The sequence below is a fragment of the Tenrec ecaudatus genome, chromosome Y (genome assembly GCF_050624435.1).
Source record: "Tenrec ecaudatus isolate mTenEca1 chromosome Y, mTenEca1.hap1, whole genome shotgun sequence".
NCBI lineage: Eukaryota > Metazoa > Chordata > Mammalia > Afrosoricida > Tenrecidae > Tenrec > Tenrec ecaudatus.
Window position 1 is genome coordinate 18,749,621 of NC_134549.1, and position 26,620 is coordinate 18,776,240.

The window sequence follows — 26,620 nt, forward strand, 5'->3', positions numbered from 1 at the left end:
TTAAGGTGGTGCCCATCCCGGGTTTGGCTTCAGGCTCTTGGATGCACATCAGATATGTCTCCCTGGGAACAAGGGACAGACTGCACTGTCCCAGGCTGCTTGCTCTCTGCAAGGCCTGGAGACGGAGCTAGTCCGTTAAGATTTAAACAAACCTTGCAGGGCTGGATAGGACAGAGGCTGTACACTGGTACATATGAGGGTTGGAGATACAGGGAATCCAGGGTGGATGATACCTCCAGGACCAAGGGCGTGAGGGACGATGCTGGGAGAGTGGAGGGTGAGTGGGTTGGAAAGGGGGAACTGATTACAAGGAGCCACATGTGACCTCTTCCCTGGGAGAGGGACAGCAGAGAAGGGGGGAAGGGAGACCCCGAATAGGGCAAGATATGACAAAATAACGAGGTATAAATTACCAAGGGCATATGAGGGAGGGGGGAAAAGGGAGGGAGGGGGGGAAAAAAAGGAGGACCTGATGCAAGGGGCTTAGGTGAAGAGCAAATGCCTTGAGAGTGATTGGCACAGGGAGTGTATGGGTGTGCTTTGTACAATTGATGTATGTATATGTATGGATTGTGGTAAGAGTTGTTGGAGTCCCTAATAAAATGTAAAAGAAGAAAAAAAAAAAAGATTTAAACAAATCGACTTAACAAAGAACGGGCTCACTCCTCCAACGGGGGCAGTGGACAACGAGCAGAGAGGATTAAAGAGGGCACCTGGAAGGATTAAAAATATATATTATTATTGATCATTTTATTGGGAGCTCTTACAGAGAGTATCACAATCCATAATTCAGTGAGACCCAGCATAATTGAACAGTTGCTGCCAGCATCAGTTTCAAAACATTTTCTTTCTTCTTGAACTCTTTGATATCAGCTCCTGGTTGTCCCCTCCCTCCCCCACTGGACTCCCAAGCAACCCTCTTATTATGTTATATATTGTTATTATTATTAATATTATCATTTTGCCGTATCTTACACCACTCCCTGTATCCACTCACCTACAATTCTGTTGTTTCCCTCCAGTGGGGTGATACAGTCATCATTGCTGTCAGCTCCCCCTTCCCTCCCCTTCCCACACCCTCATGGAATCATTACTCCCTTTACTGTTTCTGGAGGGTTATCTCTTCTAGGCTTGCAGGCATGTAATGAACTTAATTATATAAATGAACGTACACAGGTCTAACAAGATTAATGAGGTAAATCAAAGACCACGCTAGTAAGGTAAGGTGACCAGATTTTAATATTGATAAAGCGGGACACCATTGATAAAACTCATATCCTGGCAAAATAGCCACATGGCAGCCAAAAACCGTATACCCTAGCTTGTCATGCATTCTTTCCAAAAATTGGGACTTTTTTAAAAACGCCGTGGAACAGGGGAAATTGTTAAAAATCGGGACTGTCCTGTCAAAAGCGGGACATCTGATCACCTTATTTAAGGCAAAGAAATATTAAAGAACTAGAGGTTAGTTACGTGTTTCCTCACTGCTATACCACACCCTGGATATGTAATCTCTTCCTTATATTAACGTTTTTTTATATAAAAATAATTTTATTGGGGGCTTTTACATATCTTATCACAATCCATTAAATTCATCCAGTGTGTCAAGCACATTTGCACATATGCCACCATCATCATGTTCAAAGCATTCTCTTCCCACTTGAGTGAGCCCCTGACACCAGCTCCCCATTTCTTCCCCTTCCCTCCCTTTATATTAACATTCTTTCCCAAGGATATAATTCAAACGCGCCCGTTCTTCTGTCTTCCTTACTCACTGGCCAGGTTCCACAAGCTTTTGAGGTGACTGCAAAGACCGTGGTTGAGTGAGGTGCATCTTCGTCTCAACGTAGCATCTTTGTTTGTAACCATTTTAAAGGGTTCTTTCCAACATAACGTCATAGCAGGAACAGACAGTAGCACACACATGGTCACCACAGAACTATTCACACGAGCAAGACGCGGCCACAACCTCAATGTCCGTCCGGTGGGAGAAGAACTAAGTAAATAATGATGCCCACATGAGATAATGCGCATCGCTGAAGAACAAAGATGAAACTGAAACGCTTGGTGGCATGGATGGATCTGAAGGCCATCACGCTGAGGGAAGTGAGTGCATCTTGACAGGATATATTGCATGTGACAACTGCTCTAAATTAAATAAATTAGGATAAAGGTTTTTCATACCACAAGAAACCGACTTTGATTGTTGCCGGGAGCAGGAAGAGTGGAGACCAAAGAGATACAATAGACGAGAGAGCGGACAAATGTTAGCGAAGGGAAAGATAATATTCTACAAGAGGGAGAAGAAATTAAAATAAGTGATTTGGAGGTTTAATAACTTATTTAAATTGTTGCATACAAAAATGATGATCTGAGACGAGCCAGTCAGGGTGCAGTGTAGCATCAATGGAACATATAACTCTCCTCTAGTTCCTAAATGAGGAAAAATGAGCTGATGCCAAGGGCTTAAGTGGAGAGCAAATGTTTTGAGAATGATGAGGGCAACGAATGTTCAAATGTGCTTTACACAACTGATGTGTGGATGTGTTGTGATAAGAGTGGCATGAGCCCCCAATAAAATTATTTTTTTTAATCCCAAATCACACACACACCCAAAAAAATGATGATCTGCCTTCCAGATTCATTAGCCCTCAAACCCAAACAGTGGTGTCTGAGTGGCTTAAGGAAAAAAGGAGGAAAGTGAAACTGTAAAGGAACTGGAGTCTTGTGACAAACAAGTTCACTTCAAGCAATAACACACACACACACACACACAAATGATGATCAGTGTCAGGCATGAAAAAATAATAATTTATAAATTATCTTGGGTTCATGGGGATGGAAGAGTGGGGGACAAAGGGGGGGAAATGAGCTGATACCAAGGGCTCAAGTAGAAAGAAAATATTTTGAGAATGATGATGGCAACAGATGTACAAATGTGCTTGACACAATGTTTGGATGCGTGGATTGTGATGAGAGTTGTACGAGCCCCCAATAAAATTATTTTTTTAATAAAATTACTTTTTTAGCTTGGGCATGCACAGTTGTTCATTGCCATTCTTATAAATTTTGTTGTTAATAAAAGATATCAAATTTAAAAAGAAGAAAAATTATGATCTAAAATGTAAGCCCTACCCAATTCATCATACAAAGGTTTTTAAAGGAAAATATGATAGTCACTCAATATATCTAGAGAATCATTTGCAATGCACTAATTATAAATGATATATATGTCATTTGAACATTAAAAAGCGGTTTTTTGCTGTTAATTTGCTTACTGTGTGCGTCATTTTATTTACACTTACAGTATTTATTATCTACAGTTTTATTGATGTGTAATTCACAGACCATAAATTACTATGGTTTAAACACATAATCATGTTTTAAAACCACATTAACTAAATATGGTTTATACTTGAGTTTATAATTAAAGTTTAAACCATATTAAGAAGTTATTCAATCATCACTTCAATTTCTTTTTATTGGGGGGATTTTTAAAATCGTTTTATTGGGGTTCATACAACTCATCACAATCCATACATATATCAATTGTACGAAGCACATGTGTACATTCGTTACCCTCATCATTCTCAAAACATTTGCTCTCCACTTAAGACCCTGGCATCAGCTCCTCATATTTCCCCTCCCTCCATCCCTCCCCCCTCCCCCATGAACCCTTGAAAATTTATAAATTATTATTTTGCCATGTCTTACACTGTCTGACGTCTCCCTTTACCCACTTTTCTGTTGTCCATCCCCCAGGGAGGAGGTTATATGTAGATCCTTGTAATTGGTTCCCCCTTTCTACCCCACCTTCTCTCTACCCTCCTGGTATCGCCACTCTCACCACTGGTCCTGAGGGGTTCATCTGTCCTAGATTCGCTGTGTTTCCAGTTCCTATCTGTACCAGTGTCCATCCTCTGGTCTAGTCAGATTTTTAAGGTAGAATTGGGATCATGATTGTGGGGGGAGGAAGCATTTAGGAACTAGAGGAAAGTTGTATGTTTCATTGTTGCTACACTGCACCCTGACTGGCTCGTCTCCTCCCTAGAACACTTTCTTTATTTGACATTTTATTTTCTATTGTCTTGATGTATATGGATTAGGATCCAAGAAAAATAAAATCCCTAAAGACTTCAAGATTTTCTACATTTATTATTGACACACCTGTGAGAATTTTTGTTTTATGTCAGTGTGTAATCAGTATGAGCCAAAGGCAGTATTTGAACCACAGGCACAGAGATGGACGTTTCGTCACATGATTTGAGGGAATTCAATGCAGGATATGTGAATAAAATAACTTGTAGAAAGCGAAGGTTTTCGTGCTTCCAAGAGGCTGGAAGGATCGGGAAAGAGAAAGTGTTTGCTTAAAGGACTTATATTATTGGTATTAGAATTATTTCCAAAAGGCAAGTGAGAAGGTTGTACAACATGAATAATGTAATCATTGTCACTTCGTAGTTTAACTTCTGATGTTTCTGCGTTTTAATTATGTTTCGGTTCTATTTATTCTGGATGCCAGGGAACTTAGTGTTGCCCCTATTTTTTTTTTCTGTAATGTTTAAAGCTTTTTCTTTTATATTTAGTGTCGCAGTCACAGAATCTACAGTCAACTTGAGCGAAGGGGTGGACCTAGCCTGTCAATCAGGTCATAGTCAATGAGGCCTCTGTGTGGGCGTGGCCTTCTCTTGAGGATTCTGGAAACTCCCTGGAGGCGGGACACAGACTCTCTGCTTGATAGAGCCCTGGACCTGGAGGAGCCACGTGGAGACCCACACCAGTGCTGAGATGCTTCCACCACCACTGGATCCACAACTTTCCACCCACTGGACTGTGATCTTCCTGCATTTGGCGTCATTGCATATGTTGCGTGAGTCTGAAGAGGAATTTATAGACTGGTATCGGAGCTATGGGCTGATATTGAACTTGATCTGGACTGGGCTGGGATGTTTCCTTTGGGGGGGGATGTTTTCTTAATATACAATTACTCTTTTATATAAAGCTCTTTCTTATACACGCAAGTGTCTATGAATTTGTTTCTCTAGTCTGGGTAGTCCAGGTTGCCAGACAACTACATCAGTTTTGGAAATCTACAGCCAGAATGCTCCTCAGGTGCCTCGTGTAGTTTGTAGACTAGTCCTTGGAAAGGATAAAGTAGCGGGACACTGGGAAAGGAGAAAACTCTCCGAAAACTCTCTCCATTTCTCAGAGCAGCGGTTCTCAACCTGTGGGCCGCAACCCCACCCCCACAGGGGTTGAATGACCCTTTCACAGGGGTTGCCCAATTCATAACACTAGCCAAATGACAGTGATGAAGTAGCAACAAAAACAATTTTATGGTTGGGGGGGTCACCACACCCTGAGGAACTCTAGGAAGAAGAGTTGTGGCATCAGGAAGGTTGAGAAGCACTATCTTAGAAGCCTCATTCCAAGTCATAAAAAGGAAAGGGTTCGAACACTGGCAGAAATCACATTCAAATCGTAAGTGGGACCTGTCAAAAACTGGAGAAGCCTACTTCAGGAGGCCTTCTGATGGTAAAATCTAGGGCAATTTATGCAAAAAAAGACAAAATATATATGCATTACATAAAACAGATAGTCCCCAGACCACAATGTTCAACCCATAGTTATGAATTAACCCTCGTAAAGCTTCTTATGAACGATGCCCCTCTCTGGGTTAATGGAAACTCCAATCTACAGCTAAGTGAGTCTCCACTCCACTCAAAGGGTCCCCCCCTCAGTAACCCGACCCTTAAAAACCTCCGGGATGACCATCCCGGGGCAGCAAGTCCCTACAGTTGTCCGATTATCTTGTGGCGCTGTAACAAAAACACAACTTGGATCACTTTAGTACACAGACATTTATTATTTCACAATAAAGGAGAGTCTATCATTCTATATCCAGGGTTCCACCAATAGATTTCTCCCCCTGACCATGCAGGGGAATTGTCTTTGTCCCAGCATGTGTGGGGACTAGCATTTCTTGGAGATCTCCACGTGTCTTGGCAAAACTAGTTAAAATCCAAGTTCAAGAACTACTCAAGGTAGTGTTACAACGCGCTCCTCCTGGGTCTAGGAGGTTCTCCACTCAGTTCTCCTCAGTCCAATGTTCAGGCTCCACTCGGGCTCTTGTTTCTTTGTGGGGATGAGAGCCCCACCTCTGCCTGCTTCTCTCTCCTATAAATTCTTATACGATAAAGGGTGACTCAGGTAAAGGCATGACTTGAGTCTTACTCCTAGGAAAGAGGGGAGACAATACATAACACACCTTAATCCTGCCTAATTAACAAATGAACAACTCACTACTGTTAAGACAGGTATAATCTAAGATTTAAAGTACATCACCAATAGAAAGATAATTACATCAGATTTACACAGTAAAGGACAACCACATAATATGAGGTCTCACGTCACAGCCAAGTCAGCACATATTTTTGCGGGACACAAGTCAACCCACAAGGACGTACAGACAAATTTGACTTAAGAGAAACTCAGGAACAGAACTTGTTCTTATTCCGGGGACTGTCTGTAGTAGTCTAAAGCATTTAATAAATAAAGGGTACAGAAAGGAAAGTTACTTCTAGCATAATCACAATTAATACACAAAGAAGAAATGACAGGTGCAGGAACTGTCACTTGGTACGTAGCACAGTATTGTCATCATAGTTAACACATATCAATAGATACTAAAGCTATTAGGTCAGAGTACCACGGAAAGCAAAATATTTACAGGCTCATGTACTGCTTTCTGAGCAACTTACTAATTACAAAACAGAAAGTACGCTTACAATAAGAAGGAATAGAAGCAAGTGTTACATATGAAACCGCACAAAGCACTATTACAACAAATACAGGGTGTGTACTTAATTATAGGCACACAGCATTAACACAAACATTTAAACACACACGCACACAAATATTTTTTTTTGTTTTTTTCACGCAAATATTTTTAAGCGTATTCCTTGGCAGCTGTATTTCAGTCGCCAAAGCCTTCAGGAAAGCTGAAATGTTTCTTGCACTTGTAACGAACACTTCGGAGGACAGTCTCACAGCTGTGATGAAACTGCCTTTCTCCCAAAGGTCACAGAGTTCCTCTAATGACCCCTTCTCTTAGCGAATGATGCGTTCTTACTGTGTGGTTTCTCTCCCTTACAGAAAGACCTCTGAAAATGTGCTGCTTGAAATTCCAGCAGCAAGGATGACCTATTCCACTTTCCACCTGGTGCGTCTCAAACACCAGTTCTTACAGGTGAAATGAGGTGTGCAGCCTCAGCCTTCTACAGGCCTGACAGCCATAAGGCCTCTCCACTGTGAGTCTGCATCTGCAGTGAGGATGTGTACCCGACGAAAGCCTTTCCCACATTCCCAAGGCTTCCTAACACTGTCTCAGTCCTCTGTGCAGTAAAGATCGAAGGATGGCTAGAGCCTTTCCCACAACCCTTACACGTAGAAGGCCTCTGTTCACCCAGTTCTTACGTCCTGTGGTGCCGGGAAACAACAGAAGGCTGTTCCAGGCTCCTGACTGACACGGTTTCCCTGCACTTGAGCTCCGTGTGCATAAACTGAAGAGATGCGGATAAACGGAAGGATGTTCCATGCTGCTGAAATTGACAAGGGCGTACGCAGCTGTGAATTCTTGTGGGGCTAATTTCGAGATGAGGCACGACTGGAGGCTCACCCACATTCTGTACAATCAGGAGGCCTTTCTCCAACTGTGGGTCTGTGTGTGTCTGGTAAGGTTGAAGGAACATGGCATAAAGGTTGTCATAAGGCCTCGGCCCGATGAGTTACTGTATGTTTAGTGAGGGCCGAGGCAGGAGTAGAGATTATCCCACATTCGTTACATGCATAAAGCTTGGGTCTATCTTGAGTTATTTCATGTGTGATAAGGGCTGGTGAATAACGAAAAAAATTCCCACATTGCCGACACCCCGACTTTTTGTGTATTGTGTGTGGCAGGCCCGAAGGAAGGTAACAACAGGGCGTTCAGTCTTTCCGCTCGGAGCGCGTCTCTCCGTGGTGCGACCGCAGATGGGCAGTGAGGTGGGCGAGATGAACGAAGGCTTTCCCACACTGCCTACACATGTACGGCCTGGCTCTTCTGTGAGTGCGTTTGTGTCTCGTGAGGGAGGAGGAGCAGCTGAACACTTTCCCGCAGTCCTGACACTGGTACGGCCTCTCTCCGCTGTGTGTCCGCCGGTGGGTGTTGAGGTTGGAGGGCTGTCTGAAGGTTTTCCCACAGTCCTCACACTCAAACGGCCTCTCTCCGCTGTGAGTGCGCTTGTGTGTCGTGAGGTGCGCGGCCTGAATGAAGGTTTTCCCGCACTCCTGACACTCGTACGGCCTCTCCCCGCTGTGGGTGCGTATGTGTGTGGTGAAGGAGGAGGAGAAGCTGAACGCTTTCCCGCACACTTTACATTCGTAAGGCTTCTCTGAGGTGTGGGTCCTGTGGTGCGAACTGAGGGCTGAGAAGTAATTAAAGGTTTTCCCACACTCTCTACACTCGTACGGCTCGTTTCTCTTATGCATTTTCTTACGCAAAACGGACAAAGGGCTGCAGGCTTTAGAGTATCTCTTGAACGCACACTGACGATCGTTGATGTGCGTCCAGAAGGAGGAGAAAGTACAGAAATCCTGTCCGCACTTGTTACAGATGAAGCACTTCTCCTCGGTGAGCGCCGTCACGGGGTTCCTGAGGGCCGAGATGCAGAGGAAATCCTTCTCCCACACCTTACGCTTATGTGACTTCTTCCTTCTAAGAGTTCTCCCAGCAGTGGCTGGGTGAGACTGACAACAGCCTCCTTCTCCCCCTTCCTGGTCTGGGCAGCTGTGCCGTCCACTGTGGGGTCTCGTGGGATGACTGCGGGACGAGGGACCCCCAAAGTCTCTTCCAGACTCTCGGCCGTCAACATCGGCAGGATCTCGTGTTTCACTGAGATGCGGGATCCAGCTCGGGGTTTTCCAATCCTGATTCCCTTCGCTGTTTTCCAGGAGGCTCTCCACTGTGGGACTTCTGTTGAAAATAAGCGGCAGGCGGTTGGACATGCGTTTGTTCTCATTTCACCAGCACCAAACACCGTGACGGTGCATGATGGTTACCCTCCTTTCCATCCTGCTTCACGGGTGACAGCACCTCACAATCACAATCACACCTCCACTGCACCATCCCTCCTTTCCATCCTGTTCACAGTGACAGTATCATCTCACAATCATACCACCACTACACTATCACCCGGTTTCTGAAACACCAGGCTTTTGGGTCACTGTGTACAATTAAACTATGCATCAATACTATTTATCTGGCTTCCAGGTTTGAAAACGTTCTATAATAAATACATAAAATAGTGTTAAGAATGAACTTAAAACCATGATGGAAAAACTCTACCATCTTACAATCCATTGTTCAACTTTCTTTCTTTATTTATTTTATTTCTTTATTTTTTGCCTTTGAACCTTCTGCAGCTCCTTTGTATTGGGAAAATTTGCCCAACACCTAATCTCACAACTGTGGTCATAATGCAAGTGTAGAAGTAAACCTGTACGTGCGCATTCACATAGCAGCGTCTATCAGGTCTCTGAGCACATTGTTCATGCTCTGGCAACTGACAATGTAACTTGCAGCTTGAAGAGCGTCCCAATCCCAATCTGCTGTTGGATTTCGACCTGATTGGGGAGCAAACAACTACGCCCCACAGTTTATAATGTGTCCGTCGTCAGTCTTGCCAGTAAGCCCGTCCCCTGCCGGGGTCTCTGAGGTTTCAGGACCTGAACTGGAGGACTGGATTACCGGGAGGACTGTGAAGAGCGACACACATTCCAAGTGGCCCAGTCTGGATCCGTTGTTGGGCGAGACATCGCTTGGTGTGTCCGTTTGTCTGAGCAACATCCGACAGGTAACAAGACCCGGCTCCTACTCCCTGACTAGCCTACACTCATCTGAACCATCACTGACCCGCGCTGAACGTGCTCAACATCCCAGTAAATATGATTGTGGGGCCCAAAAGTTCATGGAAAAACGGAATGAAGAGATGATGTAACATCTTTCCCACAAACTTCCTCAAGCTCCCTCCTAAGTGCGGGGCGTGACAGCTGAGGCCTTTCTCTTTGGAATCATTTTTAAAATTTATTTTACATTTTCATTCATTCATTCACTCAGTCACGGATCCTCCTGTGACGGTCACTCACCCGAAATACCGCCCTTGGTTTTGGTTCTCATCTGGATTGTCACTTGACTCCGAGCTTCCCACCAACATGGAGAACCAGGCGTTGTTCCTGGTGAGCTGCCCCATTCTCTTGTCACCAGGTAACTTCTCCTCGTCACTAACGTTCTGAGAGACTGACCCGGTCATTCAGAGTGAGGTTGAGGGAAACAGAAAGGAAAGGGACTGTGAAGGCCACGGGCTGCGGCGAACACAGAAACCCTTCCCCACGGCACGCAGTACCGGCAACTTGGCTTACGGTGAAAAAGAAAGTCCCTGGGCAATCCTTCCATGGAAATGAATGAAAGGGCCGGTTCCATCGACAGGGGCCATCCCCACTGTCCACGTCCATCGAGTCAAAACCAACCCACAGGGACCTAATAGGGCAGAGAACTCTCCCTTCGGAGGTTCAAGGTAAAAAATCAGAGGTTCTCAAACTACCTGGCCTACTACCCTCTTTCCAGAAAAAAATAAAGGACATTATTCACTGCCACTGTGGCAGTTGAAAGCTTTGTACCCCAGCCCATAATGCAGGGATAAAGTGGGGGGGATCTGCCTCTGCTGCACCCTGGATTGTTTCCGTTTCCCCCAGGGGGCAGGGCAGCCCACTCTGGGGAGCACTAAGTATGGACAGATGGACACAGCCTCACCTCTGTGCTGCTGAGCAGCTGGTGGGTTTGAACTGCTGACCGTGCATTCAGCAGTCCAAGGCTTACCCAACAGAGCCCCAGGGGCTTCTTGAAGGGACAGTGCGGAGAGCTAAGTGGAAAGGTGCTGTACACCATATGTGCGTCACACAACTCCCTAGTGAGTGCTATCTCCGGACTCTTAAGGGTGGAGATGAAAAGAGACACAGGAAGAGGGTCCCCATGAAAGCAGCTGCTAGAAGATTATTAAAATCCTCTTGACAAAAACACGACCAGGTTCATCTGTGACGTGGTATCTTCAACACCAAAGTGATTTCCTGAACGTGGCTGATGCAAACCACTGTAACGCTTTCCCTCCAAGAATGCCCTGAAAACCGAACTGCTTTCCTGGTGCTTCTTGACACAAAGCGCATGAGGGGGTCCTTTCTCCAAGAGCCCAAAAGTCGGGGTGTCAGCAATGTGGGCTTCTCTGAGAAAACAAACGGGGACATCTGGCCCAGCGCTCGCGGAGAAATGTCCATCACACAGGGAAAACAGTAAAGAACAGGGAACTATTTCTTTGACATGGAACCTACACTTGGCTCTCCGGGGTGAAGATGGGCAAATGGGAGTTTACCTGCCACCAAATAACCATGAAAAACTCACCACAGGGAAACGTTCTACCAGGTCCCCAAACACAAGCTTCTTACTGCCCTACAGTGACGTGGAAGCCATTGCTTACACTTTCAACGTGTTAAAAACCTGTGTTTTATCAAAAGAGGTAGGAAAACTCCCAGGACTGCGTTTTCATGGAAAAACCAGGATGTGTGAGCGCCACATCTTTCTTATTAAAAATGTTTTCTCGTCTAGGAACTGAATAGAGTCCGGGTGCCTCCTGAAAGGGGAGTGGGGGGGAGTGGTTTCTTGAAGAGAATCTGAGGGTGAAAAACCAAAAAAAGAAATGACAGCTCATTCTGAACTCAATTATTTTTCAATGGAACATTCAAGAAGATGTGTGTGTCATGGATATTGACTTAAGATAACTTGTCACTGATCAGGTTGTATCTCAAAAAGGGACTCCCCCAATTATGTATTTTACATATTAAGGCAGCGCTCAAAGTAAAAATTACCAGACCTAATTATGAGTGATCAGGTCAAATTCATTGTGGAGAAGCTCAATAAAGATCCTTTTAGAAAGAGCTATAATTTAATCACATTTGACTCCCTGGAGCCAATGCAGCTATTACAAGTTCTCAATGATGTCCTGGCTGAGATTGACCCAAAGCAAGTTGTTGGTATCAGAGAGGAGATGCCAGAACAGACAGCCAAACGGATGTTGAGCCTTCTTGGTATCCTTAAATACAAGCCTCCAGGAAATGCTACAGACATGAGTACCTTCCGTCAGGGTGATTGGAAGTAAACCTGTCATCTACGCAGTGCTCCACTGGCTTCTTCAGAGGACTAATGAACTAAAGAAAAGAGCACATTTAGCCCGTTTTTTAATAAAACTTGAAGTACCAAGTGAGTTTCTTCAGGATGAAACTGTGGCTGATACCAATAAACAGTATGAAGAATTGATGGAAGCCTTTAAAATTTTGCATAAAGAATGTGAGCAACTTAAGACTTCTGGCTTTTCTACGGCAGAAATAAGAAAGGATATCGGTGCCATGGAGGAAGAAAAATATCAGCTCATTAAGAGAGTGGAACGCTTGAAGAAAAGGGTGGAGACAGTTCAGAATCACCAACGGATGCTTAAAATAGCCAGGGAACTTCGAGTTGAAAAATAGAGAGAGAAGAGTTCCTTGCACAGCAGAAGCAGGAACAAAAGAACCAGCTCTTTCATGCAGTGCAGCGATTGCAAAGAGTGCAAAACCAGCTCAAAAGCATGCGCCACGCAGCAGCAGATGCAAAGCCTGAAAGTTTAATGAAGAGGCTAGAGGAGGAGATAAAGTTTAATTCATACATTGTAACTGAAAAATTTCCCAAAGAACTAGAGAACAAGAAAAAAGAATTGCATTTTTTACAAAAAGTGGTTTCAGAGCCTGCTATGGGCCATTCTGATCTTCTTGAACTTGAATCTAAGATGAATGAAATAAACACAGAAATTAGCCAGCTGATTGAAAAGAAAATGATGAGGAATGAGCCAATTGAAGGCAAACTGTCCCTGTACAGGCAGCAGGCATCCATCATTTCTCGTAAAAAAGAGGCCAAAGCTGAAGAGCTTCAGGAGGCAAAGGAGAAGTTATCCATCCTCGAGAGAGGTGTCCTTGAAGACCAACCAGACCCGGGAGTTCGATGGCACTGAAGTCCTCAAGGGTGATGAGTTCAAGCGGTATGTCAGTAAACTTCGAAGCAAGAGTACAGTTTTCAAAAAGAAGCACCAGATAATAGCTGAATTCAAGGCAGAATTTGGCCTCTTACAGAGGACAGAAGAACTTCTTAAACAACAACATGAAAATATTCAACGTCAACTGCAAACGACTTAGGAGAAAAGGGGGATATCTGGATACAGTTACACCCAAGAAGAGCTAGAGAGAGTGTCTGCACTGAAGAGTGAAGTGGACGAGATGGAAGGACGGACACTGGACGACATGTCTGAAATGGTGAAAAAACTAAATTCACTGGTGGCTGAGAAGAAGTCTGCTCTAGCCCCAGTTATAAAAGAACTACGACAGTTGCGTCAGAAATGCCAAGAACTAACCCAGGAGTGCGATGGAAAGAAATCCCAGTATGATAGTTGTGCAGCAGGCCTGGAAAGCAACCGGTCCAAATTAGAACAGGAAGTCAGAGTACTCTGTGAGGAATGTCTTCAGGAAGAAAGTAAATGCCATTACACAAATGGTGTGATTAAGAACCTTGGAGTACAACTTCGCCGTGCTACTGACGAGATGAAGGCTTATGTCTCATCTGATCAACGAGAAAAGAAAGGCAATCAGGGAACAGTTTACCAAACACACTGCTGAACAGGAGAACCTTGGAAAGAAGCTCCGGGAAAAACAAAAAACTGTACGAGAAAGTCATGGTCCAAATAGGAAACAAGCAAAAATGTGGCGTGATTCTGAACAACTGATGGAATGTAAGAAACAGTGCTTTCTGAAACAGCAAAGCCAGACGTCCAGTGGTCAGGTAATTCAGGAGGGAGGCGAGGATCGACTGAAACTCTGAACGCCTGTGTCCCCTACATTGAGTTTTAATTAATGTCAGTAGTGATCAACACAACCCTATGATGCATTTCCCTGAAAGCAATTTATACCTTTTCCTTTCAGATTAGCCATCCCCTATTAAGTTTTCTTGGAACATAAAGTTACGGTAGATTTAAAGTTATAAAGTTTTTTAACATATAAATGCGACTTTTACTGCTCTGTTTAATTGAGACACCAGTGGTGTCTTCTCAGTTTCATGAGACAGGAAACTAAGTTTACTATCTATAAATGTAAACATATGTCCATTAAGAAGCATGTAGGTTTTAAAACACTAATAACTCAATGGCTTAATGTTTCTCTTAATCTTTTTTTTTTAACTTTAGAGGAATCTTTTAGGAACTAGTATCTCTTGTTTTGAAGAAACATTTATCTGAAGTTCAGCAATTCCTAGTTTCACTTCAGTTTCTTTTCCTTCTGTTAAATTCAAGAAAATTGCTTAAATATTCTAAGCAATGTGTTTGTACTATTCATGTAATTAAAAGGCAAATAAAACTTGTTGCATTAAAAAAAAGTTTTCTCATTCCACCATCCAAACACTTTTTTGGGGGGTGGGGGGTGGGTGTTGATGAGGAAAACTCTCTCCTTCCCTCCAGGATGACACTGTTTTAAAACATGCACATTCTTACCCACGGAGGCCAGGTTCCTCAAGGTCTCCATCATCACTTCCCGGTACAGCTTCTTCTGGGCAACGTCCAGCAGAGCCCACTCCTCCTGGGTAAAGACCACGGCCACGTCCTTGGCAAACAGTGAGTCCTAAAATATCACACACGTTCGAGATCAGCGAGGTCCCATGTCTCCCTCAGTCAACAAGAAGGAAGGCCAAGCAAATAAGCATAGGGAGCTGAGAGTCAGCAGGGACCTCACACGAGGGTCTGCGTTCTAGCCGGGTCCACTGCAGGGGACGCCATCCAGACACGTTCACCTCCCCACTGATGGAAGCCTGTCCCAGAGCCGCAGCCCCTGAACTCATCAGTCCCTGAGAACCACAACAGAAGAGGGCCGTGAGGCTTGCGCTCAGGAAGACTCCGACGCAGCATTAGAGAACCATCTCCTTGTGCTTCGCTCCACGACTGGGAAGGGAAAAGGAGCCGTTCTGGAAACTCCCAAGAAAGTTCGGCTCTCCCTCATAAGACCTGCCCTCGGAGACCCTATTTCACCAGAGTCGAGCTGACCAGCAAGGTGCTCTGGTGGGGTAGTGGGTGTGGTCGTTACATACTCTGGTGTCCATTTGAGGATTAAGAGTATACGGGTGGAGGCCATGCAGGAAATAGCCAATGAGGCGTCTGTGTGGGCATGGCCTAATCCTGAGGATTCTGGGAAATCCTGGTTTTCCTCCTTGGAGATGGGAGACACTCTCTGCTCACTCCCTGACAGATGCTCTACTGACAAGACACGTGGTGCTAAGATGATGGAGCCCGAGCCCTGGGAGCTGAAGGAACCACGTGGAGACCCACGCCAACGCTGAGATGCTTCCACCACCACTGGATCCACAAGACTTCCCACCCACTGGCCTGTGATCCTCCTGCATTCGACATCATTGCATGTGTGTCTTGAGTCTGGAGAGGACTTTATTGATTGGTATCAGACATATGGGCTAATATTGGACTTAGGTACTTGATCTGGACTGAACTGAGATGTTTTTTCAACATTCAATTTCTCTTGTATATAAAACTCTTTTTCATACACATGTGTGTGTCTCCCAGGATTTGTTTCTCTGGTCCACCGGGACTAATGCAGAGGGTAACGCAAAGGGCTGCTAACCAGAAGGTCGGCTATTCAAACCCACCAGCTGCTCTGCAGGCAGAAGAAGAGGCTGCGTGCTCCCATGAAGATACACGCCGTTGGACACCTGGGGGGGGTGGTTTTCTCTGCTTTACAGGGTCTCCAAGCACCAATCCACTCGACTGGCGTGGCTTTCCTTTCATGTGAACCGGCCTGGAGGGGTGGGACACCCACGCACAATCAGTCTGCTCTAGGGTTCAGTTCTCACCACAGTGAGTGAGGGGTGAGCTGGAGAAAGCCCCAGACACAGGCCCCCCAGACAACCGGGACGTCATCCTGTCCACTTCCCGGTTCCCCTCTGGTCCACACTGGACACATCCACGGGGCTCGCCCACGGGCACGGGGTGCCACAGAAAGACGGGCCGTCTCAGAGCTGATTCAACCCGTCCCCGGGAAGCAGACGAGGCTGCTGAGAAGGGAACTGAGAAGCGTCACCCACAACTAAAGGTGGAGAGGAAGCGTGACGCCACTCCCAGAAGGGGGCACACGGAATCCCACACGAGGCTTATGAAAGCCAGGACCGGAGGAAAAGACAGAAAGCTGGAAAGGAATCAACTGAACCCACGAGCCCCTCCTCAGGAGAAAGCCGGAGCAGTCGGTGTGCACACGCAACAGCCCTGGAAGCCGGCGGACACTGCGAACCGGAAGTGGTCCAACAGCTCAGAGATGACGACGCGAGTGAGAGCAAGCATCCAGCCCTGTGACCAGCCCGCGAGTGCTGCCGGGCTGTGTCACCATCGCCCTCCACGAGGGGAATGCACGATGCAGGACGAAAGGGCAGGAGATCCCAGGATCCCCGCGCGCAGGCACCTCTGTGAATGCTGAAGCAACGCTCTGAGCTATGACCTGGGCTAAAGGTCTGGTGGCTCCCTCACCAGGGTCGCCCAGAAAGGTCTCTCTCTCTTGGGAGCTCTTAGGAGCCAGAGGCCTGAGTGTGTCCTGAGGGCTGAGTCCTATGGGCGAAGCTTAATAAAACGCAAATGACTGTGCGTGGAAGAGGCCTGGGGAGGACGGGGGTAGAAATTCAACTCGGGGGTGCACATAAAATAGCATTTTCAGACAATGTAAGTTCCAGAACAAGGGATCTTATCACCGGATAGAGAGAAACATCACAAGATGAAAGCATCATATTGCTTCGACACAGAACCGCCTCCCAGGAGGGCGGACAGCAGCAAACTGGGTGAAGGGAGACAGCGGTCTGTTTAAGACGTAACAAATTTAATAAAAGGAAAATTAATAATGTATAAATCATCAAGGGACCGTGAGGGAGGGAGGGTGGGGGAAATGAGCGGATACCAAGGGCTCAAGTACAAAGAAAATGTTTTGAGAAGGATGATGGCAACCCATGGACAAACGTGCTGGACACGATGGACGTACGTATAGCTTGTGATAAGAGCTGTAAGAGCCCCCAACAAAATGATTTTAAAAGGGTCACATTGCTAAGATGACACATGCATGTGCCTAACAACAGACGGCCAAACGGTGAGGCAAACACCTGTACAGACGCAGAGAGTAAAATAAGGAAATCGACCGTGGTTGGAGACGTCGACACTTCTCAGTTAGGAACAGGCGGGAGACAAATCAACCCAATTGATAACAGGTCCTCGGCAGAGCCAACAGCATACTGAAGCACAGTCATCTTATGAGACTGCCCGTCCGGGAACCTTAAGGCTCCTTCTGAAGGAACGGGAACCAAGACAGTGAGGCACTGACCAAACCCAGACAAGCAAACAGAAGGGAAGCTTTCCTATCAGACCAGACAGAATCAACTGACCTTTGACTACGGCCCAACGGCAAGTCAATGTCCACAGGGCAGCTGACTCACAACATCATGCTGCAGGACTGACACATCCCAGAGAGGTGGACGGAGATCTCACACTTTTCACAAACCTTAATTCCCAGAGGGCCAAGCCGTCCACGTCAATGCAGGAGGACAAAGCTCTAAGACAACACCATGATGCATTGCCGGTGGTCGTGGGTTGTGCCGGGCTGTGAATCCTGTACTGTCTCCTCTAGCCAGTCTCCACCTCCACGAAAGGGCCTTTCCCTGCACGAGTCTGCTGTGAAGGTGGGGGGGATACTGATAGGATTCACCTGTAACTGCCAACAAGACTCCCTGGACTGGCATCCATCTGTGTGTAAAGTGAGGGAGGGGAGAGGGGAGAGAGGGAGGGAGGAGGAGGGGAGAGAGGGAGGGAGGGAGGTGGGAGGGAGGAGGGGAGAGGGAGGGAGGAGGAGGAGACAGAGGGAGGAGGAGGAGGGAGGAAGAGGAGGAGACAGAGGGAGGAGGACGAGGGTTCTCATTGCCAGCAAGAGCCAAGAGTGGAGTTCGCTCGGCCTCTGGACCCTGAGATCCCAGCACAGTGAACTGGACTCAGATGACAGCTGGACGATCAGAGGATCAGCGGCAGAACCAGGAGCCAGAGCACGGAACAGACTGATGGACTTCCAGCCCATGGAGTGAGTTAAAAAGACGGGGTTTTTGTGCAGGAGACTGGTGTGCAGACAGGATGCCTCTGGGCACTTAATTGGGGGGCAGTTAGAATCGCTGACCCACAGAAGCGGAGCTCAGTGCCTCTGAGCTGAGGCTTACTGGACAGAGGTGCCTCTGGACACTTCCTGCAGGGAGCTGGGTTTGCTCACACACAACTCTCTAAATCCCTAATAAACCCTTTAATCATGAAGGTGTCTGTGCGTTCCTCGATAGCCCTTGCCATGGGCATTAGAAACTAGAGATCACATTTAAGGCAACACAGGTCGTGTGACTGTCTAGAAACACTGAAAGCAGGGGGTGGGGAAGGGGTGGAGAGTGGATATGTGATGGGCAGGGTGGTTGACACGAACGCCCTGGTGAGGGAGACATGTCATGTGAACGACCAAACAACAAACCCACTGGCCTCGAGTCGGCCCTGACTCACAGGGAACCCCCGTTGGCCAAGGCAAAGTGGACTCTGTGGGCGTCCCAGGCTGCACATCTTCACAGGACAAGAAAGCCTCATCCTTCCCCCGAGCCCCCAGCTCGTTTTTGAAGTAGCATTAAACAATCGAGAGCTGAGACCTGCTTGCACAAAGACGACACCCCAGAAGCAGCGAGCCCACAGTTCTGCTCTGTACTGCCCGGGGCCACCGCTAGTCAGGACGGACTCAACCCAAAAGCAGGCTGGCTTCTCTTGTTCAAAACATACAAAGAATTCTTAAAATTCAACAAGCAAAAAACAAAAAACTTGAAGACCAGACAAACAGCTGCAGGAAAAGATGCTCGGCGTCAGGTCCTGAAGTCGCTGCCGATTACAGAATGGCATCGTTACAAACTCCCGAACCACTAAACAACCAAACTCAACCACACTCTCACAGCCCAGAGCCGATTAGGATTCAAGGCAAGATACAGGACTGGGCAGAACCGCCCCAGGGGGTTCTGAGACTGCCATCGTTAGAGGAGTGGACGCCTCGTCTCTCTCCTGGGAAGCCCAGCGCATAGGCCCTGTTACCCTGCAGGGATTCCGGTCACTAACGAGGGGATGCCCACTGATCAACCAAGTGGGCAGGTTCTGTACACTGAACATACTCAGCGTGTGACCAGTGATGGCATTCCCTGGAACTTGCTCCTGAGGGCTGAAAGCGATATCCACACAAAGGCACGCAAATCTTCCTATCAGCTTTATTCAAGTCTGCCCCCAGCACGAGGTCCTTCCCCGTGACGTGACGTGTGTGTGTGTGTGTGTGTGTGTGCGTGGTGCATCTAGAGGCTGAGCGACGGCTCAGCAGCGCCGAGAAACCAGCGTCTGAACGTCATGAAAAGACCCGGCGAGACACGAAGTTGCTAAGTGACAGCCGTCACCTACAGCTGGGGGAGGGGGCACCACCAGGATGGTGACGACACAACTCATTTAAAAGTGACTTAACCACGGGGGGGGGGGGGGGGGGGGGGGGGGGGAGGAGAGAAAGCTCCAAAAACTGACTGGTGAGGATCGTCCAGCTCTCCTTGGTATGACGAGGTGCTGAGTTGTATGATAGTGACATTAATGGGGGCAATAAAACTGTCAAAAAAGAGCTACAGATGGCAGCGTGTATAACCAGGTGTCCTCAAACTGCGGCCCGCCAGGGATTTATCCGGCCTGCCAGAATTTGTTCATAGTATTTTTTATTTAAACTATAGTCCGGCCCTCCAAAGGGTCTGAGGGACAGTGAACTGGCCCCGTTAAAAAAAGTTTGAGGAAAAAAACAAAAGTCTGAGGACCCCTGCTCCAGATCAGCACAAAACCACTGGCTGCAGACTTCAGGATCGAGCGGGACGGGTGAGCCCTTGGGATGTAAGGGGGCGTTTTAAACTCTCTCCCCCTCACTTCCTCCAGTCAGCTCTGACTCAGTGGGCCCCAGGGGAGGGGACAACTGCCCCTGTGCATTCTATAACTCATTTTAATCATTTCTTCGGGAGTTCTTACAGAGACTGTAGCATCTCAAAGTTCAATTGCATCAAGCAGGATTATACAACCGCTGCCTCAATGTTCAAAACATTCTCCTCCCCGCTGAATTTCTTGATATCAGCTCCCCCATAACCACCCCCCACCCCCAACGACCCTGATATAGTTACTGTTTGGGCTGCGTATTACGTCGTCCACAAACAACTCTGCTGTTCAGTCCCCTTGAGCGGGGTTACACGGTTCTCGATGCCGTCAGCTCCCCCTTCCCCCTCTAGACCTCCTTCAGGAGGAGAAAGCCCGGTCTTTCTACCACGGAGACCTGGTGCTTTCCAGCTGCGGGTCACGACACAAGGCAGGACCACGGGGCCAGGGCTGCTGTGTGGCCAAGGGGCTGGGGCGCACTGGGATCTTCCGTACGTGATAAGAGTGGACACGGGAGACTGTGTGTTAGCCACGTCCGATCGAGTCCTCACACACAGAGCGCCCTGATGCACACAGGTTTCTGCCAGTGACGCCAGATCCACCCTGGCGATCGCTGTCATGCAAGCAGCCCCCAAGCACTGCGACCGGGAAAGCCGAGTTCCTGGGCAGGAGGAAGTGGGGTCAGATGCGAACAATGTCCGTTCCACACAGTCCCTCTACACTCGAACTGCTCAACCATAGAAAATCTGCTTATTAGAAAGACAGACAAGCTAAAAGTCACAGAAGCTAAACAAATCTCAATGCGCCTAAAACCTGTCAAAAGTCAGAGAACTCACTGAACTCCAGGGCTGGTGGCTCCGCAGTCAGCAAGAGCACCTTCCACCAGGCGCACACAGGAGGGGGATAAGCAGCCCCGGGAAGAAACGTCGCTACTAGACAATGGAATGTCTCCATGAACTTCGGAAGTCAACCAGAAAGTACTGTGACTGGGGTTCAAGGTCACACGTGCACCGGTGTTCTCCACACTAAACACCCTGACGCATGTCTCTGCCACCAGTCCTGGGGCAGACGCGTCCTCTCGATCGCTTATCGGTCCTGGCTTGTGAAGGAACCTCCTGAACAAAACTCCGCTCCAAACAGTGGCTCCTCAGTGAAGGGCGAGGCCGGTGAAATTCAAGAATCGCATCTGCCCAAAGGGTGGTGGTGGCTGGTTTCTGGGACCCGAAAGGGGTTAATTTAAGTCTGGCAGAGTTTCTCAAAGAGCACAGGGCAGTTGTGGGGGTTACGGAGATGTGGTGACAAACTGGAGGGACGAGCTTTGCAGCCAGGAGGGTTGTCATGGAGACAGAGTGGCTGCTCACAACTTTAGGGCCGTCAGAGCTGAACCGTGCAGATTCTGCTGGGAAACAGCCTCCATCCGACCCCACAACCCTGGTCTTAGGCCTGCGGACCCCTTTCTCTTTCCCAACTTCAAGGACATTCAGGACATGAGTTTGAGTCCCGTTAGGCTGCCCAGACTGCTGCTTCAGGGGGATGTACCTGAACCCCCCAGATTTCTGTGGGAAAGGATTAGACCGAGGAACTATTATGTCCACAGAGGATCTGGTGGGAAACCAGTAGTTTTGATTTTCACAAATCTGATCCAATAAAGCTTTCTAGCAATAGTTTTTGACTTACCCTTATTTTTACGTATTTACGTGGGATTCTCTAAGAGCCTTGTCCACATGTAAGCTTTACATTCAGTCAGTTAAAATAAGCATCTATGTGAGAAGCTTACACAATAGGGCTTCGAAAAGCAGAAAAGTCCCATCAGGTTAAATTCTATTTTTCCCAGGAATGATGGAGATACAAACTTTTAAAATTCTCAATAGGAATCATCTATAAATTGTCTTCCAGTGAAAACTACAGTCTCAAGAACTTAAATACACACATTTCACGTGTTGAACTTCTCTGCCAAAATCAAGCCCTTTCCCTTGAGAGGCTAATTCAAGATGATGGAGAACAGGCACAGTGATGGGGATGAAAGGGCAGCTCTAGTCATAGGTGGGAGCCCCAGACTTAGCCTGGGAGTCATGCTCTGCTCACACTTGAAAGCATCAGAGCTGAAGCATTCTGTCCTGGAGGAGAATCAATCAATCAATCATCAATCCATCAACGAAAGGGACTGGACACTTCACGCAGATGAGGCTGGACTTACTTTGCAACGTCACACCTTTCGTGACATCAGGGGACCACAGACCACCCGGGACTCAGAAACAGACAAGGCCCTCCCGCTGTGAGCGGTCACATGCTGTGAGATGGAGCTGAAGCTGCACAACTGCCCTTCAGAGAGCCTCCAGCGCCGGACAAGCTCAGCTACGTGCTGAGAGAAGGGGCAGGGACGGCTCTGGGGGAGTGGGTCTCAGCCTCCACACCCACAGCTGCTCCACCCTCGGGCCCTGGACAGGGGACTCTGACATTCAACACAGAGCACTGAGACCCAGGGGGGATGTCCTTGCCCCACGGGGCCACTCTGAGCCACAAGGGAACGGCTGACCTTGGGATCCAACTCTTGACCAGCCAGACGTGACAAGAGAAGGGCCCACTATCAGTGGAGCAGGGCCCCAGAACGCCGCCCAGGTCTTAGACCCGTGGTCTCCTCGGCCACCATCTTCATTCACGGAGAAGCCACAGCTCCAGCACACACCTGGTCCCCCAACCACTCACTCCCAGCTTCATGCCAGGTTCTTCACACGACTTACCATTTCTTTCCGCGGCGGCTGCAAGTCTCAGGGAACGGTGTCTCTAAGGCCGAGAAGCCACTCGGGAAGAGCGCTGGGTCTGGAAGCAGAGAGCACCGGGCAGTGCGGGAGCAGATGAAGGCTTGGTGCACACACCGGGCGTCCCTGCGGTGACCCTTCCCTGCGGTGAGACACTGGCCAGGTGAAGACCCCGGGGCTCCAGGTGCCGGGGCTGGACTAGCTCTCCCTGCAGACACCAGAGATCTGCAAAGGGAAACGGAGGACAGGAAGCAGTGTCCAGAGAGATGGCGTGTGGCCTCCTTCCAGGCGCAGGGCAGTGATCCACACGGAGCACGTCTGCCCTGGAAGGAGACCAGCCCCACCTGCAGAGCACAGCCCTGCCTTCTCCACACAGCTGCGGGGCCTCCTCTTCCAGGCACCGAGGTCAGACGTGGAGGGGTTTGTTTAGGAGCAAGCTCAGCCAGGCTGGGAGGCTGGAAGCTACTTCCTCAGGGAGCACACGGCCCGTGCCGGCATTCTGGGACCCCCACATCCCCCCGTCCCTGGAAGAACAGCACCGCACTCACTGCTCTGTGACAGGAACACGGGGGTTTCCAGCAAGGCCCCGTTGTGTCCCTAACCCCTCATGGTTGACTCGCCAATTTTTAATGACGTAATTGAAGTCCCTCCGCTGTGCTCTCCCGTTTCATTTCTGTCACAGGACTGCAAGATGTCATCCGTCCTCCCGTTCATTTTATAACGAACATTTCATTCGTTCCTTGACCCCCCCTTTGTTCTCAGTGACATGACCGGTCCCTAAGCTTTGGGGAAATCTGGGAGGATTCCTGAACACTTAGTATTTCAACCTGATAACGAATCAATTGACAAAAAGATCAGAAAATGATGAAGCTTCCCCCAGGGCCGACCCCCTCCTCTGTTCCCTGTTCTTCCCACGCTGCCCCCCCTCCATTGACTCTGGGGGGACCTGTACGCCCCCGTCTCCCCCGGAAGCCTTAGTCTCGCATTTCTTCTCGTCTCTAAAGGCCTGCTCCCTGTTGATTCACTCCTGAATCTTATTTGCAGCAAACATCAGGTAGCTTGTTCCCTGCGTAGAATCTCAAGCCCAAAGCAAAATGTCTGAGCCCCAAATGCACCCTCTTAGCAGATTCCTGGTTGATTCAAATGCACCCTCTTAGCAGATTCCTGGTTGATTCAAATGCACCCTCTTAGCAGATTCCTGGTTGATTCAAATGCACCCTCTTAGCAGATTCCTGGTTGATTCAAATGCACCCTCTTAGCAGATTCCTGGTTGATTCAAATGCACCCTCTTAGCAGATTCCTGGTTGATTCAAATGCACCCTCTTAGCAGATTCCTGGTTGATTCAAATGCACCCTCTTAGCAGATTCCTGGTTGATTCAAATGCACCCTCTTAGCAGATTCCTGGTTGATTCAAATGCACCCTCTTAGCAGATTCCTGGTTGATTCAAATGCACCCTCTTAGCAGATTCCTGGTTGATTCAAATGCACCCTCTTAGCAGATTCCTGGTTGATTCAAATGCACCCTCTTAGCAGATTCCTGGTTGATTCAAATGCACACTCTTAGCAGATTCCTGGTTGATTCAAATGCACCCTCTTAGCAGATTCCTGGTTGATTCAAATCCTCACTCTTAGCAGATTCCGGGTTGACTCAAATGCACCCTCTTAGCAGATCCTGCTTTGCCCGCTCCGATAAACAGCTCCGAGACGCAGCGCGGGTCCCGGGAGCCCGCAGCGCAGGGAGTGGACGTCCTCTCAGGGCCCCTCTCACCCCTGCACCCCGAGCTCGCCTTAGCGTCCTCATCCAGCCCCAGCCTCCCGGGCGGCGTCGCTCAGCCTGCCGCGCGCATTCAGAGCAAGCTCGGCCCGACGCCGTCCATCCGGGGCCGGTTCCCAAGCCCGCGCGCAGCAGCCGCGGCCTCACGTCCGTCGGCGGCGCCCTCCGGCTGCAGAGGCCGCGACGTCAGCCCGGCTCCCAGCGACCTGCCGCGACCGCCTCCCCCACGGCGCGTACACCGACCCCCCATTTCTTTCTCTCAGCTGCGATTCCCAAGGGCGGGCTGACCCTGGGCTCCCCCCGCTCGGGACGGACGGACGCCTTCCCTCAGCGCCAGGACCGTGCACCCCCCGCCCCCCATCAACCGCAGCGGATGGAAACTGACGCCCCTCATCGCCTCCCTCAGGCAGGTTACGTCATCGCACCCCGCCCGTTGCCATGGAAACAGGCGCCCCTCCCCCGCCGGCTCCGCACTGCGGGCGGCCAGGTCTGCGCATAATAAACGGGGCGCGGGGCCCCCCCCCACACGGACACACACACACACACCCCGCAGGCCCCGACCCTGCTCCCGTCAGCTCCCCGCGGGGGACAACGACCTGCAGCCGCTCCTCAGCGTCCGGGCGGCGCGGCGGCTGAGGGGCCCGGGCCGGGCGCGCAGGCGGGCGGCCGCGGGTCGAGGAAGAACGGGGTCCGAGAGCGAGGACGAGCGAGGGCAGCGACTCAGAGCCGATCCAGGGACCTGCGGACGCGGAGAAACGTCCGCTCCAACGCCAGCCAGCAAATGCAGCTGCGTAGCAAGGCGACACCCCCGCTTCCGGCTTCTAGAACGTCGGGGGGCCGCAGCGGAAGGCTTCCGGCGGGAAACACAGCGGCTTCCGTCTCTCGCGGGCACACGGCGCCCCCTGGTGGGCGGACCCGGCCACGGCTGCCGGCCTTCCCGCGACGGGGAAGGGGCTGCATTGTGTGCCATGCGGGCTGACGCTCGGGCAACGTCTCCATGCGGGAACGCGCCATCACGTCCTTTAGGGAAACCTGTCTTTTGCGTCTGTTTCGGCACCTTTGGAACTGTTCGCGGCGCCCGTGCACAAGCGGAACCTCTGGCACGCACTAGACACGGAAGCGTTTCCCTGATGCACCAGTCGGTAGAGAAGCCGGAAGCAGGAAGAGGCCATGTCGTCAGACAGCCGAATTCCCGGGGTTTCTAGTCGTTTCCCAGCGCTGTGTGCGCGCCGAGGGCCAGCGTCGGAGCTGCGTGTGTCCGTGCGGTGACAACATCCCCGCCCTTCTGCTTCCCCACCCCCCGCGAGCCATCATTTTGTACAAAAACTCAGGTCACAATTCAAATGCCACCTCCTGATAGCGTGCCCCACCCCCCCCACCGCCCCCATTTTTTTTCAGAATGACGTCCATCTATTTTGTCCTGATACGGACCTGCGTGGAGCCAGGACAGGCGGATCGAGGGGCTTCTCCCACTTGGAATTCACAGTACGACTGACTGGCTTGCAGGACACAGAAAACGGATGGCCTGCCTGCGGGGTGGGGAGGAAGGCAGTTTTCACTCCCTCCCTGCTGTTTGGGTCGCTGAAGGTGAGTGCACTTGACCTGTGGTGTCCACCAGCAAAAGCCAAGCCAAGCTAGCTGCCCTGGTCAAAGCTGGCTCAGGGGGACCCAAGACTACGTGGTGTGCCTCATCTTTCTCCTGGGGAGTAGCTGGCTGTGTGAGTCTGGGTACTTTAGAGAAACAAATCCACAGAAACGCATGTATAAGAGAGTTTTATATCAAGGTTAACTGTGCATCACATCAAGAAAACATCCCAACCCAGTGCTGCCCAAGCCCACAAGTCCAACAAAGTCCAACACCAATCCACAAAGTCCTCCTCCATCTCACAAAACACACACATTGACGCCGACTGCAGGAGGAAAGCCGAGTCAG

At 49.1% G+C, this 26,620-nt stretch overlaps 1 protein-coding gene and 1 pseudogene across 2 annotated transcripts; one reads left to right on the forward strand and one right to left on the reverse strand.

Moving 5' to 3' along the window:
• Positions 1-5,848: 5,848 nt before the first annotated feature.
• LOC142435606 (uncharacterized) lies at positions 5,849-25,512 on the reverse strand. Of its 2 annotated transcripts, XM_075539837.1 has the most exons (5): positions 25,284-25,512; positions 22,895-23,137; positions 14,655-14,781; positions 10,186-10,336; positions 5,849-9,013 (listed from the first exon to the last, which is right to left on the reverse strand). In XM_075539837.1, exons 2-5 carry the CDS (start codon positions 22,895-22,897, stop codon positions 7,987-7,989), a joined length of 1,308 nt encoding a protein of 435 aa, XP_075395952.1. In that variant the 5' UTR covers positions 22,898-23,137; positions 25,284-25,512; the 3' UTR covers positions 5,849-7,986. The 2 variants fall into 2 exon arrangements, with proteins under 2 accessions (XP_075395952.1, XP_075395953.1); XM_075539838.1 differs by lacking the exon at positions 25,284-25,512 and having other exon boundaries at positions 22,895-23,770.
• Positions 11,947-13,987, forward strand: LOC142435605 (intraflagellar transport protein 81 homolog pseudogene; annotated as a pseudogene).
• Positions 25,513-26,620: the final 1,108 nt, after the last annotated feature.